General features: G+C 46.1%; 2 protein-coding genes across 7 annotated transcripts in view; one reads left to right on the plus strand and one right to left on the minus strand.

Moving 5' to 3' along the window:
• SFXN4 (sideroflexin 4) lies at nucleotides 1-24194 on the plus strand. Of its 3 annotated transcripts, none has more exons than XM_082854567.1 (14): nucleotides 1-109; nucleotides 1471-1536; nucleotides 3453-3527; nucleotides 4859-4885; nucleotides 4968-5022; nucleotides 5586-5611; nucleotides 6532-6585; nucleotides 6670-6726; nucleotides 6854-6919; nucleotides 7588-7666; nucleotides 8648-8763; nucleotides 15929-16014; nucleotides 17776-17893; nucleotides 18949-20071. In XM_082854567.1, the coding sequence occupies exons 1-14, from the start codon at nucleotides 71-73 to the stop codon at nucleotides 19024-19026; spliced, it is 942 nt and encodes a 313-aa protein (XP_082710693.1). In that variant the 5' UTR covers nucleotides 1-70; the 3' UTR covers nucleotides 19027-20071. The 3 variants fall into 3 exon arrangements, with proteins under 3 accessions (XP_082710693.1, XP_082710692.1, XP_082710691.1); XM_082854566.1 differs by adding an exon at nucleotides 24123-24194 and having other exon boundaries at nucleotides 18-1536; nucleotides 18949-19028; XM_082854565.1 differs by having other exon boundaries at nucleotides 18-1536.
• DENND10 (DENN domain containing 10) overlaps nucleotides 20235-24810 on the minus strand; it is a 19209-nt gene continuing 14633 nt past the window's right edge. For 3 of the 4 annotated variants that reach the window (XM_082854563.1, XM_082854564.1, XM_082854561.1), the window contains 2 exons: nucleotides 24265-24359; nucleotides 20235-22816 (listed from right to left, as the gene is read on the minus strand). In XM_082854563.1, the coding sequence (XP_082710689.1) occupies nucleotides 22640-22816; nucleotides 24265-24359 (272 nt within the window). In that variant the 3' untranslated portion in view covers nucleotides 20235-22639. The remainder of the gene's footprint in view (nucleotides 22817-24264; nucleotides 24360-24810) is intronic. The other variant, XM_082854562.1, reaches the window with a different exon arrangement.

Consider the following 24810-nt stretch of genomic DNA (forward strand, 5'->3'; position numbering starts at 1 on the left):
AAGAGGAGCAGCTGGAGGAAGAAGCGCGGGGGCTGGGCGGCTCCTAGGGTGCAGCAGCGCCGCAGCCCGCATGGAGCCCAACGTGCGCTTCTGGATCACCGAACGCCAAGTACGGCCCGGGCCTGGCGCGTCTGGGGACGGGGAGGGCGTGGGCCGCGCGGCATGGAGTCGCCGCTGGCCGCGGTGACCTTGGGCAGGCCACGTGGTCGCAGCACCCGCCTTCCCATTTCAGACCCCGGGAGGGGACGAAGGAAACCCAAGCGTGCCGGATGCCGACGGCCTTGGCTGTTACCGTGCGTGGCCTCTGCCCCAGGCCTCGCAAGCGAGGGTCGCACAGTATCCCCCTGCAGATCGCACGAACTGAGGAGTCACTCCCCACCACTCAGGGGTCTGCCTTCCTCTGCCTAAGCTGTTGCTGGGCATCAGGTTGGAGAGGAACAGGTCCTCCCAGGAGGCCCCAGCTTCCCCGAGTCTGTAGGCTCAGCCACCGGACAGTGAGACTCGGGGCAGCGGGAAGCCGCCATGGCCGGAAAGTAACCTGGGCCCCATCTCAGAGTGGGGCTGGGCGGCGCTGTCCAGTAGAAATAGGATGGGAGATGCATAGGTAATTCCAAATTTTCTAGTAGCCACATTAAAAAACGTGGCTTTTAAAATTTAAATTTTAATAATATATTGCATTTAGCCCAACAGATATAAATATTAACATTTCAACATGTCGTCGATATAGAAAATTATGAGTGAGGTATTTTACCTCCTTTTCTGTAGGAAGTCTTCGAAATCCCGTGTATGTTTTCACACATACAGCACATCTCAATTCGGCCTGGCCACATGTGGCTAATTGGACAGTACAGTTCTAGAGTGTTCTCTTTCAGCCTTTACCTAAGTAGAGCCTAGCCTGGTTCTCTTAGGTGGGGATGTTGAGGAAGGACAGGGTACTCAATGTGTCCTGGCAGAGCCAGGCGTCAAAGCTGAAACCACTGCAAAATTTGGGGACTTTTAGGAGCAAACCATGCCTGCTTTCTCCATACATGAACTGCCTTTATTGAGCCTTCACTGGGGTGTCTGGTTCTTTATGACTAGAGTTAAGCCTTATAACCACTGCAGGAGGGTGAAGAAACAGATTCTGAGACCTTTCTAGGTAGTGCTTCAAGGTCATATGTGGGGTGTCAACATAGGCCCATTTGACCCCAAAGTCTGGGCTTTTAACCCTCAAGAGCACTTTGATATTGGAGTGGTTAAGAGCACAGGCCATTGGGTCATTTCCTGGTTGGGTTTCCTTGAATCCATTCGTGAGTCCTTGGAAGCCTCAGTTGCCTCACCTGTAAGATGGGGTTGTTGTGAGAATTCCAGGAGATGCTGCAAGAGGAAGGCCCTATTAGGTTCTCAAAAATAATGTCGACTGCTCTTATTACCATGTATCTTGGTTTTTCTGCTGCCATTAACCTCTCTGGTGCTCTTGCCCCTCTTAAGTCTTTTATTCAAAGATTTCTTCAGTGGACAGAATTATTGGATCCTACAAATTTGGTCGTTTCAATTGTAAGTATTTTCTTGTTTCCAGAGATAGTGAATTTCACATTTTATTCTGAAACGTGAAGACTGTGTCCCTTTTGAAAGCAGCTGAGATAACAGAATCCATATATATTATCATGTTTTTATTCCTTGCGAATGAGCTTGTTGGATTGGAAGGGTGGTACATAAAAGCAGACGTCTATTCAACAGGTAGTAACAAAGGGGCTCCAGACAAACCTCCCTGGTAATGGAGGACAGACCGGCAAAGCTAGTTTTAGACCTTGACCTAGGGTTCTAAGGGCAAAAGGTATAGCAAGGAATTGGGGGAGGTTGTTTAGAAAAGGCAGGGAGGGAGGGAGGGCGGGCCAGGGAGGAAATGTCAGGAAGAGCGGACTGTAAGCAAAATGGGGGACGGGGGGCCAGGTGGGCCAGGTCACCCAGTTACTAGGGTTTTGTTTTCCTTTTTTTCTGCTGCGCTGCACAGCATGTGGGGTCTTAGTTCCCTGACCAGGGATCGAACCCGTGTCCCCTGCAGTGGAAGCGTGGAGTCTTAGCCACTGGACTGTCACGGAAGTCCTACTGGGGCTTTTATTTTTTTATTTTATTTTATTTTATTTTATTTTTTTGGGGGCTTTTATTTTAATTCAGGTGAACCAGGCACTTCTTGAAGGTCCTTGTGTGTCATTCAGACGAGGGGGGTTTGTACCTAGCCAGGTGGTGAGTAACCAGAAGGGACCAGACTGAGAGCAGTTCCGGGGATGGATGGCTCAGCTGTCCAAGTAAAAGATGAGAGTTTGAACCAGCTGTGGCTGAGGGATGAGGAGGAGGAGAGACCCTGTCACCAGCAATGACCCTCGGGGCCAGATCCACAGGGATGCTCCTGTCCTTGTGCTCAAATGTTCCATATAGTCTTGTTTACAATAGAGAAAAACAAGAAACAAGCTGAATGCCCATCGGTAGGGAAATAGAGAAATATAATGTAGTATATTCATGCAGTGGAATACTGATTAGCCGTTAAAAATGATGATCTGGTGATCGACCTATGATATGAAGTGGAAACATATGATATGTGTGATGTTAAATGGAAAAGCATGGTATCCATGATGTTTTGTAAAGAAAGCAAGATGCATATAGTACAGCATTTATGCAAATTACAACATAAAAAACCAAAACTACATATTTGTTTTATGGATACATGTATTCATGTATGTACAAACATAAACAATGGACTGGAAGTTTATACCTTGAATTCATAATAGTGGTTACCTCTGATAGAATGGAGGGGAAGTTGAGACTGGGGGCGATGGATCTTTTGGGGGAAAAAATTAGAAACAAATATAACCGAATGTTCACAGTTGTTAATTCTGGGTGAAGGGATTGTATGTAATCATTTTTTGAATTTCCTTGTTTAATTTTTTTTCTCAGATTAAGTAAAAAAGAAAAGAGAAAATAAGACTGAACTGATTATATGTGGGTATGAGAGAGAGAGAGAAGGGACTTCCAGGTTTCTGACCTGTGTAGCCAGGAGGATGGTGACAGTCAGAGAGGAACCGGTGGAGGAGGCAGGGCAGGTGGCAGCAGCAGTGGGGTAAGCCGCGGAGCTGTCTGAGAAGCAGGGTGGGGGACTTCCCTGGTGGTCCAGTGGTTAAGGAGCTTCCAGTGCAGGGGGTACGGGTTCAGTCCCTGGTTGGGGAACTAAGATCCCACGTGCCGCGAGGTGTGGCCAAAAAATAAATAAATAAAAATTAAAAAAGAAAAAGCTGGGTGGTCTGAATCTGAATGACACACAGGACTATCTAATGGGAACTCAGGGAGTACAGAGCCTTAGCTCCACATTGCTTTAAAATTAAAATCAGGTGTGAGTGAACATGCGCTTCTTAAATCTGTGGATAAATCGGAACAGTGCTGAGATCATTGCTTGATTTCCTTATCTGCGATTATAGGAAAAAATAGAAAAATCAAGGCAGCTATTGTTAACACACGAAGACACATCCGGACGTGACCTGGAGGACAAAAGGGTACGGCTCTTATTCCCAGGTGTGCCTGGCTCAAGGCTGAGTGGGGTTGCCTTTAGGGGATTTTACTTGCATGGTCTGAAATCAGGTGGGATTTTGCCATTGTAAACACTGCCCAGTTGGGTTAGCTTTTTAAATGTAGGTAGGATTCCTCGTAAACCAGATTAATATTAGTTACTAGTGTTAGGAACTGGTATTAAGAAGAAAAGGCATAGGGTTCCTCCTGTGCAACAGATATTTGCAGTTGCAATATCTGTTGTGAGGATTCTCTGTAGCTGATTCCTGGAGCCCCATGGCAAATTCCAGAATTCAGGCAGGCCTCCAGAGTCAGAACCTACTTTCTACTGGAGGCAGCGAGGTTATAGTCCTGCCCAAAGACTCAAACCAAGTGTTTGTTATCTACCTTGCAGTGTACGGGGCTTTCCGGAGGCCACAGACATCAGTCCCTCAAGGCAGCCTGCGGAAAGCGCACACTTTTTTTTTTTTTTTTTGCGGTACGCGGGCCTCTCACTGTTGCGGCCTCTCCCGTTGCGGAGCACAGGCTCCGGATGTGCAGGCTCAGCGGCCATGGCTCACGGGCCCAGCCGCTCCGCGGCATGTGGGATCCTCCCGGACCGGAGCACAAACCTGTGTCCCCTGCATCGGCAGGCGGACTCTCAGCCACTGCGCCACCAGGGAAGCCCAAGCTCACACATTTAACTTGGTTTTTCTGAGAACTTGTTGGGGCCTCTGAGCTCGCAGCCTGGCTCTGTTAAAAGTGACTTGGGGGCTTCCCTGGTGGCGCAGTGGTTGAGAGTCCGCCTGCCGATGCAGGGGACGCGGGTTTGTGCCCCGGTCCGGGAGGATCCCACATGCCGCGGAGCGGCTGGGGCCGTGAGCCATGGCCGCTGGGCCTGCGCGTCCGGAGCCTGTGCTCCGCAACGGGAGAGGCCGCAGCGGTGAGAGGCCCGCGTACCGCAAAAAAAAAAAAAAAAAAAAAAAAAAAAAGTGACTTGGCTAATGGCGTGGTCTGCACACAGTTCACTCTGCTCTGAGCCAGGGGAGGTTTCGCTGCGCTGAGGGACGAGTTAGGTGTTGGCCTCTCCTCGGTTAGAGACTTGGGGCTTTTTAATGCTTTGGTCATTTTCATGTGGATCTTCTCTTTGCTTCCTGTCAGTTCATTCGTTTGATTCATTTGATTCACTTGTTTTGATTTGTTCAGTCCGTGTGGTAGAGAGCAGTTTGCCCTCCAGCCTGTGAAAGGTGGAGCAAACATGGCACCAGAAATGAGACTGTAGAGGAGGTTGGCTGCTAAGCCACCTTTAAAAGCTATTGCTTGGTTTTTCTCTTTTTAGGTACAAGAGGCTTGGAAGAGAAGTCTTGTAAGTTTCTGCCCCGTCCTAATTTTTAGCCTAAGATAACAAACCAAACATCAGACTCACCTTTGTGTTCACCCTTCTGAAGTCAACAGTGCATCCTGACAGTAGCAAGCTGATCCCCGGTCCTTTTCGACCTGCAGGTGAGTTGATTCTCATTTTCAGAGTGGTTTGTGACCTTTAGAAAACCTTGCCTCCCTCTAGTCAAGTGTTTGGTTCCCCTGGCAACCAGCCCCCTTCCTTAGGTGCTTTCCCAGGGTCACTGCATTGACATTATCTCAGGTGTGGTTGAAAGGGGCTTGTTATGAAGAATAAGAGACACCCCTTTCACCTTTATCGCCCTTCTCACTTAGGAAATTTCAAGGATTTTAGGCTGTGTGCCAGGAGCAGGGATGAAGAGCAAGTATATGTGTCTTATTCTGAGTCCCAGTGTCACAGATGCATTGAATTCATGTGGAAGGGTGAACAAGGACTTGGAATAAGGGACCACTTACCTTCATTGGGCAGGAGCCTGGTCAGATCTAGCTCTGCTGCACTGATTTAAAGTTCTGCCATGTGCACAGCTATTATTTTTATTAGGAACAAAACAGCATGTGTAAAAAATACCCTTTGACGTCCATGCCTTCATTCGGCCTGAGAAGAGGTTTTTGGGTGGGTGGTTTTCCACCCTCTCTGCTGTCACTGACCCTCTTGTCTTTTTTGCCAGCTCTCCTGCCTTTCACGGCGCCCATGGTGAGTAAGCTGCCGCTCACCGCTCTGAAGCTGGGGGCTTAGGAAGATGTCCCCCCATCTCCTAAGCTCAGTGGCTGGTGTCCTCCAGCTCTGGACCTCTGTCCCGTGACTGCCTGATAGATGGTTAGGACCCGGCACCTCCGACCCTTGTCCACTCCCCACCCCACTCCCACATCTCCCCCCCGGGCACCAGGGCCTCTTGAGGGTCCACAGTGTCATAGGTAATCCTTTCTCTGAACACCTAGCATGTGCAAAGTGCTGTGGAGCAGACTGATGAGTTAAGATGTGCTCCCTGGCACAAGCCCATGTCACTGGCTGTCACCTTCTCCCCGCAAGCCCTCCCCTTCATTCAGGCCCTCCCCTGGAAACCAGAATCGCCCCCAACAAGGCCGTCCACCTTGGCTCTCATGAGGTGCTCTCACCAAGTGACAGCACCCCTCTGCCCCTGCAGGTGCTGCTTCTTAGCTGCCCTGCTCAGTTGCCTGGAGATGGGGACCACTGTGAGGCACCCAGGGGCTCCCAGTGCCCGTGGGTGCCCATCCAACATCACCTGTCCACTGCCCACTAGCCCCCTGCATCGCACCTTCCTCTACTTTCCCTGCTCCTGGGGTCTCAGGTCTGCATCTCCGTGGGCAAGTTCTTTGCTCCACAAGCCCTCCCTCCCCCCAGACACTCACAACTCTGCTTTATTTTCTTTTTTATTTATTTATTTAATTGGAGTATAGTTGATTTACAGTGTTTCAGGGTTACAGCAAAGTGATTCAGTTATACATATATACCTATTCTTTTTCAGATTCTTTTCCATTGTAGGTTATTACAGGACATAGAATCTAGTTTCCTGTGCTACACAGTAGGTCCTTGTTTATCTGTTTATTTTATAATATATATAGTAGTCTGTATCTGCTTTATTTTCTTTACAGGTATTTTTGTCAATGCTGCCAGTAAAAAGTCTAAAGTCCATGATTTTACCTCAGGTAGCAACTCTTTCTATTTCATAATTATTGAATGTTTTGTGCTTGAAACCAGAATGTGACATGTTAGCCTCTGTCTTCCTGCAGGTTTCCTTCTACACGTACAGTACAGTCTTCAACATTGTCAATGGAAATGCAAGTTATGTGAGTATTACGAGGCCCAGAGGGTATGCAATTTCATATTGTTTCTTTTGGCGATTTTGTGTGTTTAATTATCTTTCCTGGGTAAAACTCTGGTATTTGCTAACTATGAACTTTTGTTTTTCCCTAGGATCGTCGCCCCCATGAGAGTATCTTAGTAGGCGCAGGAGTGATTGCTTCGTCCACCTTTTTTGGAGTGTGTATTTTAGAAATCTGTCGAATCTCTTTTATTCCTCAGAATCAAAATTTTACTTTCTAACTTAATTTAGAAAGTGTGATTAAGACACAAGGAAGAAAATACAAGTCGTCTGTAATCCTATCGCCCCAAAATTGTGTGATTATGTTCCAGGTTTCTAGGCATGGGCTCAGTACTGTTATCTTTAAAAACAAATTAATTCAGGGGACTTCCCTGGCGGGCCAGTGGTTAAGACGCTGCGCTTCCACTGCAGGAGCTGTGGGTTCGATCCCTGGTCAGGAAACTAAGATCCCACACGCAGCGCGGCACGGCCAAAAAAAAAAAAAAAATTTATTCATGTTTATAAACATGTTACACAAATTGTGTATTGCTTTAGATGTCAGGATACTAATAGGAGAAAATGTCGATTTCAGAGTCCAGTAAGCCTGGGTTCACATCTTGGCTCAAATTTTTAATGGCTTAGTGACTCTGGACAAGTTCTGTTACCTCTCTTAAGTCTCCAAGAGTTCCTCTGATGATCAGGGAGAACATGTTAGTGTTGCAGGAATTAAAACAAGAAATACACGGAGAGCACTTGGCAGGGGTCTGACCTGTAACAGGAAGTAAGTTGACACTAGCTGCTCTCTGCTGGTCCCGTGCAGTAATGATTTTTCTCTCCTATTTTCTAGTTATTCCCTCGTTTGCTCCAAGTAAGATTTTCACTGAATAGCATTTTGAGCAGAAACGTCATTCCTGTCGTCATTCTCGGTAAGCAGGGAGCCTCCCTCCATCTTCGGGGATACCCAAGTCCCTGAGCCACACTGTAGCTGATGAGGGCCGCTGTTTGCATCTTGCCGGTGCCCCCAGGCCCAAATTAGGTCTTTGGTTTGAGAGGTGACACTTTCTCTGTAGATACTCCTTTAGTTGTCCAAGGGTGAACACAAACCTGGAAGCACAAATTACATTTGAAAGACCCCGTACAAGCCCTGTCCATGTATTATTTCATTTAATCTTGACAACAACTTAGGGGTAGGTAATGTTATTATTCCCATTTACAGATGAGGAGACTGAGTCAAGGGGAGGTTAGGGAAGTTTTCTGGGGTTTCACAGGGAGAAAGTGGTGGTCTAGGGGATTCCAACCCAGTGGTCTGACTCCAAGGGAGTGACAGAGATATTAAGCAATTGTTTTAAGTTTGCCAGCCTGCAAGTTCACTAGTTCACGCTCCACATTTGGGTTTGGGAATCATAGCAGCTTGAAGAGTTAGCAGAATTATGTCAGTGGTAAACGTTGGGAAATTATCTTACAGAAACTTGGTCAAACCAGCTTCAGTAGGGATTTCCGCAGCGGACCAGTGGTTAAGACTGCGCTTCCACTGCAGGGGGCACAGGTTCGATCCCTGATCAGGGAACTAAGATCCCACTTTCCACGTGGCGCGGCTAAAGAAACATAATAAAACAAAAAAACAGCTTCAGCAAAGCAGGTAGGCGTATTTCAAGGACCCCAGGGTTTCTCCGGGAATCCTGTCGGGGTGTCAGAACCTGGTGCTAGTTTGTGGTCAGGATCCAAGACTGAGAGCCCAGCAATTCTGACCTTACCTCACAGCCCAGAGGAGAGCTTGGTTGGCCCAGTACCACCCGAGGATCAGGAAGCGCAACCATCAAAGAAACAGGCATGACACTTGAAAAGATGGTGCTTTATTGGACCGACACTTATCTCTCTGTTGTGTGTTTTCTTCTTTACATCCACAGCCCAACTCAGTGGAATGAATGTGGTCGCATCGAGAAGTTTGGAGCCCCTGCGAGGAATTGAGGTCATGGACAAGGAAGGCAGTGTCATAGGCTATTCCAGAAAAGCTGGGACAAAGGTAGGGGGACACACGAGATGGAGCTGTAAGCCGCTTGCCTTTTGGGCAACAAATTGAATTGCCTGTTTGAGAGCTGGTAACAAATTCATGTCTCCCTTCAACCTTTTGTTATCTGGCTTTTCTTACGATGCTGAGAGAGAGAATTTACATTTTGTACCCTGATGTTTATTTTTTAAATTTAAAAAAATTTTTAATCTGTTCTCTGCAGTAAGATCTTTTTCTTTTTATAAATTTATTTATTTTATTCATTTTTTACTTTTGGCTATGTTGGGTCTTCGTTGCTGCGCGTGGACGTTCTCTAGTTGTGATGAGCGGGGGCTACTCTTCTCTGTGGTGCACAGGCTTCTCATTGCGGTAGCTTCTCTTGTTGTGGAGCACGGGCTCTAGGTGCGTGGGCTTCAGTAGCTGTGGCACGAGGGCTCAGTAGTTGTGGCTTGCGGGCTCTAGAGCGCAGGCTCAGTAGTTGTGGCGTACAGGCTTAGTTGCTCCGCGGCATGTGGGATCTTCCTGGACCAGGGCTCGAACCCGTGTCCCCTGCATTGGCAAGTGGATTCTTAACCACTGTGCAACTAGGGAAGCCCCACCCTGATGTTTAAAAGGTGATGCATTAGTCTGGGTTCTCCAGAGAAACAGAACCAATAGGATATCTGCCTATCTATCTATCACCTATCTATATATATAGTAAGACATTTATTTTAAATAATTGGCTTGTGCAGTTTTTGCACTGGGAATGTGTAGGGCAGGCCTGAAAGCTGGAAAGTCAGGAGCTGATGCTGTGGTCTTGAGGCAGAATTTCTTCTTTGGGAAACCTCAGATTTTGCTCTGAAGGCTTTCCAACTGATTGCATGAGGTCCATCCACCCTATGGAGGGTAATCAATCTCCTTTACTTAAAGTCAGCTGATTGTAGATGTTAATCACATCTACAAAACACCCCTACAGCAACACCTCGGTTGTGTTTGATTAAATACCTGGGAACTACATCCCAGCCAAACTGACCCCTAAGATGGGTCACAGATGGACGTCCACCAAACGTTTGGCCCCTGTCTGAAGGTGAGATCTTGTCCTCCAAGCTCAGCATCTGCCCTCCCAGCCTGCTCTGTACTCGGGGAAGTCAGTGGACATGTCTCTGGGTTTAAGAGAAGCCCTCCGTGTCCACCTCCCAGTGGATTTTCTCAGAGTCTTCATCTTTAAGGACCAGTCTGCTCTCAAGAATGGCCTGAGGAAATCCAATGCTCTGACCTAAAACTCCTCTAAAAGGCCTCCATTTCTAAGACTTCTTATTGTTAAATAGTTTACTCTTTTGCTCAATCCAACACAGTAGCTTCTGTCTGCATTCAGCTCAAAGAACCTGCAGTAGTCTATGGTTTCATTTGGGGTATAGACTTTAAAAAAAAAAAAAATACCTTTCAGGAAGTGAGATCTTTTTTGATCTCAGTGAAGTGACTTTAGCTAAAGAACTGTAACGTGAGGCAGTTGCTCACAAAGCAAAGAGAGTAGCTGGGCCTCTCACAGTGTCTGCGTTCAAGGGGGCTCCCTGAGCCAGCTGGACCTCCTTCCGCCCAGAATGCGGGTGGGAGAGGCGGTCAGATAAGATGGCCTCTCAGTTGATCAGTAAATACATCATTATTTGGCTCATGAAACATGTTACTCTAAATCCTGTCACCGATTTACAGAGCTGAATTGTAAACCACTGGATACGTGCTACAGTATTCCCACCAGCCCGTCTAATAGTAGGTCTGGAAATAGTGGCCGCCTTTCTACATGAGTTACAACAGGGACATCATAATTGCAAGTAACAGGAGAGAAATTGCTGCCAGAAATAAAATACCTTGTTTTGGAAATGAAGGTTCTATGTTTAAGAATCCACCCTAAAGGGTCCACCAGAGGGCAGACAGCAGAAGCAAGAAGAGCTACAGTTCTGCAGCCTGTGGAAGGAAAACCACATTCACAGAAATATAGACAAAATGAAAAGGCAGAGGACTTGGTACAAGATGAAAGAGCAAGATAAAACCCCAGAAAAACAACTAAATGAAGTGGAGATAGGCAATCTTCCAGCAAACGAATTCAGAATAACGATAGGGAAGATGATCCAGGACCTCGGAAAAAGAATGGAGGCAAAGATGGAGAACATGCAAGAAACGTTTAACAAAGACCTAGAAGAATTAAAGAACAAACACCAAGAAGGCTTAAAGAACAAACAGAGATGAACAATACAATAAGTGAAATGAAAAATACACTAGACGGAATCAATAGCAGAATAACTGAGGCAGAAGAATGGATAAGTGACCTGGAAGACAGAATGGTGGAATTCACTGCTGCGGAACAGAATAAAGAAAAAAGAATGAAAAGAAATGAAGACAGCCTAAGAGACCTCTGGGACAACATTAAACGCAACAACATTCGCATGATAGGGGTCCCAGAAGGAGAAGAGAGAGAGAAAGGACCCGAGAAAGAGATTTGAAGAGATTATAGTTGAAAACTTCCCTAATATGGGAAAGGAAATAGCCACCCAAGTCCAGGAAGCGCAGAGAGTCCCAGGCAGGAGAAACCCAAGGAGAAACACACCGAGACACATAGTAATCAAATTGACAAAAATTAAAGAAAAATTATTGAAAGCAACAAGGGAAAAACGACAAATAACATACAGAGGAACTACCATAAGGTTAACAGCTGATTTCTCAGCAGAAACTCTACAAGCCAGAAGGGAGTGGCGCAACATATTGAAAGTGATGAAAGGGAAGAACGTACAACCAAGATTACGCTGCCCGGCAAGGACCTCATTCAGACTCGACGGAGAAATCAAAAGCTTTACAGACAAGCAAAAGCTGAGACAATTCAGCACCTCCAAACCAGCTCTACAACAAATGCTAAAGGAAATTCTCTAAGTAGGAAACACAAGAGAAGAAAAGGACCTACAAAAATAAACCCATAACAATTAAGAAAATGGTAATAGGAACATACATATCAATAATTACCTTCAGGGCTTCCCTGGTGGCGCAGTGGTTGAGAGTCCGCCTGCCGATGCAGGGGACACGGGTTCATGCCTCAGTCCGGGAAGATCCCACATGCCGCGGAGTGGCTGGGCCCGTGAGCCATGACCTGCGCGTCCGGAGCCTGTGCTCCGCAACGGGAGAGGCCACAACAGTGAGAGGCCTGCGTACTGCAAAAAAATAAATAAATAATTACCTTCAATGTGAATGGATTAAGTGCTCCAACCAAAAGACACAGGCTCGCTGAATGCATACAAAAAAAAGAGACCCATATATATGCTGTCTACAAGAGACCCACTTCAGACATAGGGACACATACAGACTGAAAGTGAGGGGATGGAAAAAGATATTCCATGCAAATGGAAGTCAGAAGAAAGCTGGAGTAGCAGTGCTCATATAAGATAAAGTAGACTTTAAAATAAAGAATGTTACAAGAGACAGGGAAGGACAGTACATAATGATCAAGGGATCAATCCAAGAAGAAGATATAACAATTATGTATGCACCCAACATAGGAGCACCTCAATACGTAAGGCAACTGCTAACAGCTATAAAAGAGGAAATGAAGAGTAACTCAATAATGGTGGGGGACTTTAACACCTCACTTACACCAGTGGACAGATCATTCAGACAGAAAATTAATGAGGAAACACAAGCTTTAAATGATACAATAGACCAGATAGATTTAATTGATATTTATAGGACATTCCATCCAAAAACAGCAGATTACACTTTCTTCTCAAGTGCACACAGAACATTCTCCAGGATAGGTCACATCTTGGATCACAAATCAAGCCTAGGTAAATTTAAGACAATTGAAATCATATCAAGCATCTTTTCCGGCCACAATGCTATGAGATTAGAAATCAGTTACAGGCTACAAACAACAAATGCTGGAGAGGGTGTGGAGAAAAGGGAACCCTCTTGCACTGTTGGTGGGAATGTAAATTGATACAGCCACTATGGAGAACAGTATGGAGGTTCCTTAAAAAACTAAAAATTGAATTACCGTATGATCCAGCAATCCCACTACTGGGCATATACCCAGAGAATACCATAATTGAAAAAGACACATGCACCCCAGTGTTCATTGCAGCACTATTTACAATAGCCAGGACATGGAAGCAACCTAAATGCCCATCAAGAGATGAATGGATGAAGAAGATGTGGCACATATATACAATGGAATATTACTCAGCCATAAAAAGGAACGAAATTGGGTCATTTGTAGAGACGTGGATGGACTTGGAGACTGTCATACAGAGTAAGTCAGAAAGAGAAAAACAAATATTGTATGTTAACGCATATATGTGGGATCTAGAAAAATGGTACAGGTGGACCAGTTTGCAGGGCAGAAATAGAGACACAGATGTAGAGCACAAACGTATGGACACCAAGGGGGGAAAGTGGTGGTGGTGGGGTAGTGGTGGGATGAATTGGGAGATTGGGATTGACATGTATACACTAATATGTATAAAATAGATAACTAATAAGAACCTGCTGTATAAAAAATAAATAAAATAAAATTCAAAACAAAAAAAGAATCACCCTAAAGAGACATCTTTAAATAGCTTGAGGAGAAATTTACATAGTATAAAATTCATTGTAAGAGTACAGTTTCATGAATTTTAGTAAATTCAAACAGTTGTGCAACCATCACCACAGTCCAATTTTAGAAGATTTTCATCACCCTAAAAATTTTTCATGCGCCCATGTACCATCACTCCCCCTCCCAGCCCCAACCCCAGGAAAACACTGATATGCTTTAAAATTTATTTATTTGTTTTTGGCTGTGTTGGGTCTTCGTTGCTGCACGCGGGCTTTCTCTAGTTGCGGCGAGTGGGGGCTGCTCTCCGTTGCGGTGCACGGGCTTCTCATTGCGGCGGCTTCTCTTGTTGCAGAGCACGGGCTCTAGGCACGCGGGCTTCAGTAGTTGTGGCTACGGGCTCAGTAGTTGTGGCTCACGGGCTCTCGAGTGCAGGCTCAGTAGTTGTGGCGCACGGGCTTAGTTGCTCCATGGCATGTGGGATCTTTCCAGACCAGGGCTCGAACCTGTGTCCCCTGCATTGGCAGGCGGATTCTTAACCACTGTGCCACCAGGGAAGTCCCCTGATCTGCTTTATATCGTCATAGTTTTACCTTTTCTAGAAGTTTCATACAAGTGAATCATACAGTATTTTTGTGTAGGGGTTCTTTGACTTTTGAGGTCCGTCCAACTTTTAAGGCATCAGTAGTGTGTGGCTTTTTATTGCTGAGCAGTGTTCCATTGTATGGCTGTACCACGTTTTGCTTGTCCACTCCCCAGGCAATAGATACTGGGATTGTGTCCAGTTTTTGGTTATTACATGTGATGCCGCTCTGACCATTTATGTATGACTCTTCGTGTGGATATATGTTTGCATTTCTCTTCAACTCAAATTTAAGTGCAGGGCATGGGTATCGTTGTGAACTGTTCACAGAGCTGGAGAGAAGAGTGACAGCAAATGTTTAATCTACAAGTTGTTCCTCAGCACCTCCTCCCTGCTGGGCGCTGTGCTGGGCTCTGGAGACCCACACCCTCACCAGTCAGTATCCCTCTTCTCCAGGGGCTGGGGGCGGGGAGGCAGCCTCGGGCCCTGCTAGCTACCCACTTATCTAGCCCAGCTCATCGAGAGAAACTTCCTTTTTTGCATGAAGGCCAATTTAGGGTAAAAGAAAGGTTTGATGGTCTGCTCTTTTTTAAGTGTTTATCTTTCTCTTAAGAATAAAGTGTCTGCGACCGTGCGTAAGCATTCTTTTATCACTTCCCTGTCACCGAAAGGTTTATTTTCTTTGGCTAAAATTTCAGAAACTGCGTAACCAGCAATATCTGATTGTAATAGGGCACCTTTGATCAGATTTCAGGAGCCTAGTCCGTGCTGTTTTCCTTGGCCTGGCCTTGTCAGCTACTCAGTTGCAAGCTGTCACGCGTCTTGCAGCGTCTCCTCATGACCGGTGTCTGGTTTGGAATGTCTTCTCTTCCACACGAGACAAATGGAGCGAGGCTGGCCTCGCCTCACTGACGTTGAAACACAGCATGCTCCGCAGCCACTTTTCTCCTCCTGGAGTCAAACAACTTTATCTTGTATTCCTGAAAGTTTATTTTAAAAGCCACCCTTCTTGGCGCCCTCTGTCCTCGTGGGGGAAGGACATTCCCGCGGAGGATCGGGTGAGCTGAGCGTTAGTGTCCTAAGCAGAGAACAGGCCTGCTGGGTACAGCAGAGGAGCCCAGACAGCGGGCTGTAGCCCCAGGGTCACAGGGTCATGGGGTTATGGGAGGACAGAAGTGCACAGAACAGAGTTCAGGGGAGGGAATGGTGGGGAGAGTGCCTGTCCATCTTACGCTGAGCGGTGCTGTGTGTGGAGCTGTGTCTTATCCAGGGCTTGGGTTCTGAAGTTCACATGCAAGTGTCATCTATAGTCAGAAATTTCCCTTGAAAGTCTCTGACATTGCTCTTGAGTACACATGATTTTGTGCATGTAACCCATACAGTCAATCATATGTTTAAATGTTCAATATAGAGAGTAACGTATATTCTAGAAAAGATGACAACATGGTAGGAAATATACATACGTGTTTACGCAAAATAAAATTTTATAGCACATTGTTAATTACACAAGCAAAAGATGGGTGCATACAGGAAGACATATTCATGTTACATGTGGGTGTGATGCCACACCAGTGCACTCGGAGCCGGCCTTCCTCCACTGGAAGGGGTGGGAATAACTTGGGGGGTCTGTTCAGGAGAGGAAGGCCAGTGGCAGAGTCCTGGACTGGAAGGAAAACATGGAGCGGTCCTCAGTGGCAAGTCCAGTCCAGCATTTCCATCAAACGGACTGCCATCTGGTTCTAAGTAAGGATTTGTCCATAAGCTGCCCTTGCTTGTGCTTGGTATTTTATTTGGGGTGGTTTGGGGGAGTGATGGAGACCACTGTGGAGTCAGGGAGGTAAATCCCGTCTCTGGTTCCTCTGGCACCAACCCCAGGCATCCTCTGTACGCGTGCACGTCAGGCGCTGCCTTCACCTTTTGCACGTGCATTGTTTTTCTAAGAGAGAAGGGAGAGCTGCTGTTTGCCGGCCTCTGTCGTGAGTTGCAAGATGCCTGGAAACTGTCTCACTCCACGTGCTAAGCTGCTTTCTTTTCATTTCCACTAGGCCGTTAAAGACACAGCAACATCCAGAGTTGTGCTGTTTGGGACCTCAGCTTTTATCCCTGAAGTCTTCTCATACTTTTTTAAAAGGTAAGAGGTACGCTCATCTCCCCGGGTAGGAATAAACATTTTAACAATCAAAATTGTATAAAACTCGTCAAGTACTGAACCTGGTTGGAGAGGTGGGAATAAGTTGCTTCAGGAATCTTCCTTCTAAACACGCTTCATCACAGTTAAGATAGTAGGATTGATTTAGGGCAGATGTGCAAATCCCGATGTGCACATTCCAGCAAACCTGGAATCTCGCCCAGGCCCTGTCCTCAGTTACATCTGCTCCTGGGCATGTCCCGGCACCTGCTGAGGCTCAATTCCTCGCTTCTAGAATGATGAGTGTGGATGATTTGCGGGTTCTCCCAGCTCTGATATGCTATGAATACTGCTCAAGCCTCTTTTTCCCCCTTCATTCCAAGCATGTGTTAAATGAGCTTAAGTGGCCCAGAATCAGTAGACCGCCATCCCTTTTGAGAAGCGAGACATGGCCTGTTAGGAGGAGAGCCTGGGATCAGCCAGTATGAGAGGCCCCACTTGCAGTGAGTAGCTTAGGGCAGAAGGGAGCTGCGTTGGTTTAGGTGTTGGGTGCGGCCAGGGTACGTTGCCTGTGGCAGCTGATCAGAAGCTCTGGTGCAGGACGGTCCTCTCTTCTCCTTCGTGGGTGTTGTCTTCCTTCTCTCCCACCACACACTGGCTTCTTCATGTTGAGGGACGTGACTGTAGCCACCTCCCAGCTCATATCCTCACAGTGTCCTGATGAGAGAGAAAAACACAGCAAACCCTGGGGGTTTAGGGGCAGGGAGTGTCTTCCACTCAGTTCACAAACTCCCAAGGAAGGATTCTGTTGGCCCAAGAGGGGTCACCTGTCTGGTGCTGAACCAGTCTGCTCTGTCCAGGTGGTGAGCTCGGAAGTCCCTGCTAGGACCACACAAGGAGCACATTTCAGGAAGTAGCAGTGTCCTGGGCAGAGGGAACTGTTACTTCCCGTGGTTGATCCAGCTAGGTGGGTGTGGGGACTTCTGTTGGGTTGGGGTCTTCCTGAACCTCTCTGGCTGGCCTCAGAGTGGGGGCTTCTGGAAAAGCTGGGGTCCTGCGGTTCGTCCCCTGAGGCCTGCACAGTGGCACCTGCTGTCTGGTGAGGAGAGATGGTCCTCATTTCCCAGTGGGCCTTGGGTGCCTGGAAGGACCTCATGTCATCCCACAGCTATGATGGTGTCCAAGCTGGAGTGACCACCTTGGCTCTTCCGACTCAACCCTTTCATTTTGCATATGAAAAAACTCAAGGCTCAGAAGGGGAAAGTGACTTGCCCAAGAGCACACAGTCTGTCAGTGGCCGAGCCCCAGCCGGACCCCAGGACCCCAGGTCTCTGACTCCCAGGCTGGGCTTCTTGCACCTTCTTCCCACACTCTCGAAGGTCATGGTCAGAATGTCACATCCGTGTCAGTGTAGCCCAGGGGAGAGCACAGGCTCTAGAATCTGACCTCTCACTTTTAAGAATTTGGAGATTTTTGACAAGGGACTTACACGGTCTGTGGCTGCAGCCTCTTGTTCGTGTGAAGGGTATGATGATAACACAAACCTCACAGGGTCATGGGAGGATCTAATGAGCAAATGCATGTGAAGTGCTTGACCCGGGCCTGACGTGTAGTGAGTGCTCTGTGGGTGCAGCTGCTAGTATCGCCTGTTTGTGGGGCAAGTGGGAACCAAGTCTGGGCCTGCAGCTGCTGGCAAGACAATTGGACACCATTCGAGCAGAGGGCTGACCTCTAAAAAAAGCCCTGGTACCTTGTCTCTTACAGGACCCAGTTTTTCCTGCAGTGTCCGTGGTCACTGTGGACCCTAAAGCTTTCTTGTACTATCCTTGTCATGGGACTCATGGTGCCAGTTTCTTTCAGTGTATTCCCACAGATTGGACGGGTAAGTGTCCCCCTTCGACTTCCTCTAAGAATATATCTCTCTTTCTTCCCCTCGTTATCAGAGTGAAATAAATTATTCTCCTAAAAAATCTGTGAAATTTTCAAAAGTATAAAACAAAGTAACATTATTTATGCATAATCCCATCTCCCAGGTCACTTGTACAGTTTTGGATTCTGTGTTTCTTAACTGTATATCTGAAGCATGTTTCTGGGACGTTAAAAAAAAACCTTTGAGATATTTTAAATACTTCATAATATACTATAGCGACACCCCACCCAATGGAACTTTCCGCAGTGATGGAAATGTTTTATATCGGTGTTGTCCAGTGTGTGTAGCCGCTTATCACATGCGGCTGTTGAGCGCTTGAAACTGAGTGACTAAAGAACTGAAATTTTAATCTAGTATAATTTAATCTTACGTGCTCACATGCAGCTAGTGGCTGCTGTTCTATAGACCACGATGACCTATGGTGCGTCAGACTGCCTGGACTCAGATTCCCAGCTCTTCCATGACCCTGGTCAATCTGCTTAAACTCTCTGAGGCTTAGTTTCTATTAAAGACAGATGATGATCATAGTACGTCTGCAGAGCCTTGTTGCTGGTATCAAGGACGTTATTGATGTAGTAGATATCAATTTCTAGCATTTCTTGGCTGTCACCCCCCTGTCCCCAAACCCCGCCAAGCAAGTCTTGGCATTTGCTGGACTTTTAAAATACCTTGTTGGTCCAAGGTAGGCATGACGTAGCCGAATGGTGGTCCTGTCCTGCCTAGGGTGGTTTGCAGAGAGCGCCCAAGGCTAAGAGGGATTCTGCCAGGCCCCTGCCCAGGGCACCTCCTTGGACATTACATGGGCCACTGCATTTGTTTATATTTGAAATTTTCCATAAGAAAGTTTTTAAGAAGTTAGGTTAATGTTTCTTTGTTATAGATTAGACATCACTGAAAAGGTTATATGAAATAGATGCTTTCTGAAATTGTGTTGTTTTTTTTTTAAACTTGGCTTCTAAGGCAAGATGTCTTAATGTGAATATTAAGAATTTAACTTTGTGTTTTAGATACAGTGCAGTGAGCTTGAAAAGGAAATTCAGTCTGCAACAGAAGAAACAGAACTCTTCTATAACAGAGGGGTGTAGGGGTGAGTTTTAGGTGAATTTGTTTGGTACCTGCGTGAAAACCTTCCTCCAAGGTTCCAGTTTGGACAACCCTGCCAGGAGTGTCCTGGAACCCCCAGAGGTGTCTGCACCAACAGGATGGCTTCCGATTACGCACGCCAAGACTGTTTTGAGGCTGATCGTGCCTAGGGTTAAACAAGCTGGGGTGGAAGGAGAGAAACGGGCGCTGTCCTGTCTAACCCACACATGGGGTTGCTGAGGGGATGAATGTGTGATAGAAGATTCAGTTTTCTATTCGTCAGCCTATGAAAGGATACTGTGAACTTACTAATAAACTTTTCTAAAGTTGAGTATTGGAAAACAAAGGAGAAAGGTCCACCAATGCCCACGTGCCCAAGGCACAGGCATTAAACTGATGGCCCATCTCGAGGTGTACATGTGGGGAGCCAATAAAGGCCTCGAACCCCCAAAGCAATCCTGTGTCCCTTCTCAGCTTACTCCTGTTAGACAGCTGCTTAAAATCTTTGCCAGCTGCTGCCCAGCTGCTTCTTTCTCCTCACTGGCAGGTGACCCTGTCTCCTCCACTGTGAAAGCCAAGGCTATTGGCCTCCTGGCTCCAAACCTGCTGACCTCCCTCCACACACGCCGGCCTCCCCTCCTCCGTGCAAAGTCAGCTGTGCCCTGGGCTTGAGCCCGACCCTTCCTGTTTGCTCAGGGCCTTTGCTCTGCGGCCTCCTCTGCCCCTCTGGCTCCAGCCTCCCCGCTCTGCTCCTTCTCTGTAGCATTTCAACTGCTTGAGTCACCTGCCTCAAGCAAAAAGCAAAACCCCCCCTTTGTAGCCGGACTTTTTCAGAGAGTTTTCTACCCTCACTGTTTCCACCCCGCCCTCCACTGCTGAGACTGCCGTCATCCGTGCCCCCACAGATGCTGGCCATACTGCCACTGCCCCCTGTGCGGGCCTGTCGTGGGGCTTCCTCTCCCCTGCCCAACAGGCCCACGTCCAGCGGCCCCCTGCGCTTCGCCATCTGGATGTCCACTTGAGACCATCTTCCCCTCCCAACCTCAGGGAACGGCACCACCGCGTACCAGTTTCGTCAGACAGGATCACTGGCCTCGGCCTTACTCCCCCATCGCCCCACCCCATTCAGCACTATTGGGCTGAGTCTGTTAAGTCTCTAGAACTCAACCCTCTGCGTCCACTGCCCAGCCCAACAGCATATCCCCTGCTGGTGTCGCTCATCAGTCCATCTCCAGCCCGCTCTTCGAAACCACACCTGCTTAAAAGCCTTAAATGGCTTCCCAGTACATCAGGATCAAGTACAAATTCCTCGCCATGGCAGGCGGGAGCCTTTACCTTATTCATCTCTTGCCACTCCCTCTCCTCACTCTGGACTGACATCCAGTTCCTCAGATATGCTGTGGTCTCTCTTCTGTGGCCTTCCCACCAGCTGTTCCCTCTGTTCTGGGCTAACTCCTCCCTGTGCTTCAGGTCTGACCTGGACGTCAATCACTCTTCTCCAGGAAGCCTTCCAGGATTCACAGAACTGAACTAGGTGCCCTTCCAATGTGCTCCCATAGTGCTCGTATCATGCCTAGCATGTGCCACACCACGTGCAATCCCGTTTGCTGAAGCTATGTGCCCATAGCCTGTGCACCTTGACAGCAGGAACTGTTGTCTTGGGCATCAAGGAAGCCCCAGGATACGCAGTCCACGGTGTAGAGTAGGTACCCAAACGTATGCGTACTGGATGGAGGGCTGTTTCCAACACACCCTGCCCCAAGTCATCTAAGAATGCACCTGTGGCTTTTAGTTTTCCCTAGGCCACAATGACGGTTATCTCCAAATTCGGTAAAAGATGTTTCACAACAGCCTAAAAGGACAAAATCAGTAAAAGTGATGTATCATTCAGCTCCATGTAGCCACAGGCTTATACTAAACAGACTTAACAAAATGTGCAATGGCTCCAAGTGGAGGTTCAGCCACTGACAGATAACTGAGTAGTAATGTGAGAGCATCTTTTCAGAGAAGGCACTTGGACCTTACAGTCAGCTCCAGGAAGTGCGGGGTGGAGGAGGGCCGGGCAGAGAGAGAAGGGCTGAGCCAGTGGTGGAAGGAACCAGACTGCCTAACTTTCAAATCGGTCTTTGGATAATTCCCCGGTGGGTTTGCAGTTGACTTTTAAAAAAGAGTTTTTTCTTTTGTTTGTTTGCGGTGGGGAGAATTAGAGAAAGAGGGCACAATTTTTCATATGCCTAAAACTGCCGAGTATCAAAATATTTCATTTTATTTCTGTATCATAAATTTGTCATTTTAACAACTTTGATCATTAGCTAATAGAGTAATACAAAAAAAACACAGGCAAAAATGATGTTAGTATTCATTCTCATAAAGTGCAGATTTAATTTTCAATTGTTGGCCTCAGTAAACATCATCTCATTTCAAATCCTCCCCTGCCCCCACCCAAGGAGGGGCTATTTTTAAAAATTTTTCCCTAACAAATGTCTAACACCGGGAATAAATGAACGATCCAATAAAGACAAGCTTTTTTGCAAACATTTTTCTGGGTAAGATTTCTAAGGACAACAGTACTGAGTGAAAAATAACCTTTCATAATGAATATGAACACATATAATAAGAACATAATTTAGACCCCCATGCTTATTTTGCAATTTTTAGGTCTCCAATTATGAAAAAGTTACCTAACTAAACAAAGAACGGTTATCTTCATACGTGGCCAAATTATTTTTACTGATGTTGTTTGAAGACATTCTCTGGTTTTGGCCTTTACAAGAAGTTAATTCTCACACTCTCTCACCAATTACATAAGGCTGCTGTTTCAGCCATAGAGACATTTATATTCCAAATGGGCTTTCTTCTTTTACTCTACTACATAAGGACTGACTGGCATTTTTTTCAAAAGAATATTGCTAGCAACTGGGTTAATTAAAGAGTACTCATGGCTTAAGTTTGCCAAATGCTTACCTCTGCAACAGTATAAATATGGATTATTAAGTTGTCTACTCCAGTATAAAATCTATGCAGAACCCTCATACTATAGGCAAAATGTTCGAAGGCTAAGGAAAAAAAAATTCTTTTACAAGAAAGTGCAACTGCAGGGTCTTTTGAATGATCTTCTAGACGGTTCTGCAGAAAACTTAGTAGTTTGGCTCAAAGTAGAGTTCCTCATGAGGCATTAAAGTTCTTCCTAGAAGAATACAAAGCACAATTTCAGGCAGCTTTCTGAAAATAAACCATTAGTTTGTGGTTACACACTGAGATAAACTGGAACTTATAATAATGAAGGCTTTCAGATTTGCTGTGATTTGCAGGAGAACTTGACAGAGCTGTTCTGCTCTTACTCCAGGACATCAGGCTGTTTTATAATGTTATATATATAGGTGGTTACAGCACTTTGTAAACATTGAGAGTAGGCATGAAATTAATCAGATAGGAAATCGGAAGTGTTTTCGTATGTGTTTCAGTGCTTTTTCAGGTCAAATTGCAATGCTTTCAAATAAATCATTAAAAATATAACATTTTCTTTGTTATTTCCAGTATTTTACACAGTTAATGGATAATCATGGTGCTAGGGCTTTAGATCAGTTATCAGTAGTGATACATTCTGTCCCACCATCAGATTTTCAGCATTTGTTCCGCGGCTGCTAGGTGGTAGAGGAAGTTTTCTGTTGCTGGTGGAAATCGTCTTTGCTTTAGTGCCTCGTAATTGAGCACTCGCTTTTCTCCATCATCCGAAACTTCTGAAAATGGAGCCAGGTTGGTGAAGATTTCTTTTGTTTTTAGGGAAATATCCTTTAATAGAACAGGAAGATACACAATATGTTAGTATCAAAAAAATCTGAGTTCTCCAGAATTCTTCCTGCTATTCTTTTTTAAGTTTATCAGACTAACTTTATAAATTATAAAAAATGAAACAACAAAAAATACATGTCATGGTTAATTTTGAGCAGCGGTGACGGTGGGATCGGTGGGGGCGGGGTTAACCATTTTTAAAGTGTGTGCAACTTAGTGGCGTTTCAAGTGCGTTCACAGTATTGTGCAACCATCGCCACTGTCCATCCCAGAACTTCTCCATCATCCCAAACCAAAACTCCGTACCCATTAAACAGCAACTCCCCACCGGCATCTCCCCAGCCCCTGGCGATGACCATTGTGCTTTCTGACTCTGTGAATTGGTCTATTCTAGGTACTTCATATGAATGGAATCACGATATTTGTCCTTTTTGACTGGCTTATTTCACTTAACATGTTTTCAAGGTTCATACACGTGGTAGCACGTGTCAGAACTTCATTCTAAGGCTGAGTAATATTCCACCACGTGTATGTACTACATTTTTTCCATTCATCCGCTGATGGACATCTGGGTTGTCTTCACCTTTTGGCCATTGTGAATAATGCTGCTGTGGGACACGGGTGCACAAATATCTATTTGAGTTCCTGCTTGCAGTTTTTGATATATACCCGGAAGTAGAATTACCAAATCTATGTTAATGCTATGTGTAACTTTTTGAGGAACTGCTATTGTTTTTAGAACAAATCTCTCCCCAAAGTCCCCTCCTGCCTGGGATGAGTGACCCAGCACCTGTCGCATGGGCTTTATTCCCCTTCACTGACTGACATTCCCCTCGGGTGGCTGAGCTCGCCTTAAAGTCATGTCTTTCTCCTGGTTTGCTGACATCATTAACTTATTCAAATACTGTGAACCTGTACAACATGGTAGGCACTCTCATCATACATTATACTGAGTCATCTGTGTATCCCTTTTAGTCCATGAAAAACACAGTAATACAAAACTCAAATTTACACATTTCACTAACATTGTTTTCCCTCTAATGTTGACAGGGCAATGGGTGGGCAATGACCATCTGTCCGGTAAGACAGTCTCAGTGTTTGGGTTCTCGGGAAAAAACCTGCCCACTCCTCCCAGCCACAGCACCGAAGAGAAAGGACAGTGCTGCTGGCGGGTCCCCGCCAAACCCTATGGCCCCTCTCACCACCTGGCAATCACATCTTTCACTATAAACGCTTGGCTTTGGCACCAACGCCCTCTGTCCGTCTTTCCCTGGAGCCTGATAACTCATTGGCTCATCTTCGCCAGGGCCAATCCTGCAGACCTCATCTCAGCAGCTGCCCACTGGCCTCCGCAGTAACTTCACTCTGTGCCCGTGAACAGCAGATAACCAGCCGCTGCCCAGCGATGCTGTTTCGAGACTCAGTCAGTGGGAAGATTAAGGCATTACCTGTATAACTTGACTGTCTGATTTCTCTGGATCTTCTGCCGACTGGACAATTAACTGACCGATTTCTTTATGTAGTTTGCCCATTGTCATGGCCTCTGGTGAGATCAAGAAAAATATTTAGATGTTTACATAATGAAAAGTAATCATCTATCTGGAAACTTGAACGATCACACAGAGGGAATTTTCAAAAAGCAACTGACAACCCCCCATTTCCATCTTATTACTACACACAAATATGGTGACACAATAGGAGGTAAGGCATGATCATGATTTATATACTTCATGTCCAAAATAAAAATACACCACCACCAAACCAAAATTCTGATAAGAATTATTTTTCTTTCTAGACAAAACCTAATGAAATCTGACTGCCTATGGGTTGTGATTGTAAGCCAGCAAACAGCCTGACTTTCCTGTCCAGGTCTTCACAGTTGAGAATTCACGTTTATCTTTCCGGCAGGGATATTGTGAAAGCAGCACTTCCTGTCAGTTCTGCAGAAGCAGCTCAACATTCACTGTGTAAAGGCCCTTAGAAACGAGCTAAGG

The sequence above is a fragment of the Leucopleurus acutus genome (genome assembly GCF_964270905.1).
Source record: "Leucopleurus acutus genome assembly, chromosome: 14".
Classification (NCBI taxonomy): domain Eukaryota; kingdom Metazoa; phylum Chordata; class Mammalia; order Artiodactyla; family Delphinidae; genus Leucopleurus; species Leucopleurus acutus.

Bases quoted from the DNA above. Each gene is read 5' to 3' on its own strand.
- SFXN4 (XM_082854566.1), top strand. From the start codon at position 1,354: ATGCTGCAAGAGGAAGGCCCTATTAGGTTCTCAAAAATAATGTCGACT. The intron at 4,886-4,967 runs GTAAGTTTCTGC...ACCCTTCTGAAG, and splicing joins AGGCTTGGAAGAGAAGTCTT to TCAACAGTGCATCCTGACAG. The intron at 6,920-7,587 runs GTGTGTATTTTA...CCTATTTTCTAG, and splicing joins CTTCGTCCACCTTTTTTGGA to TTATTCCCTCGTTTGCTCCA.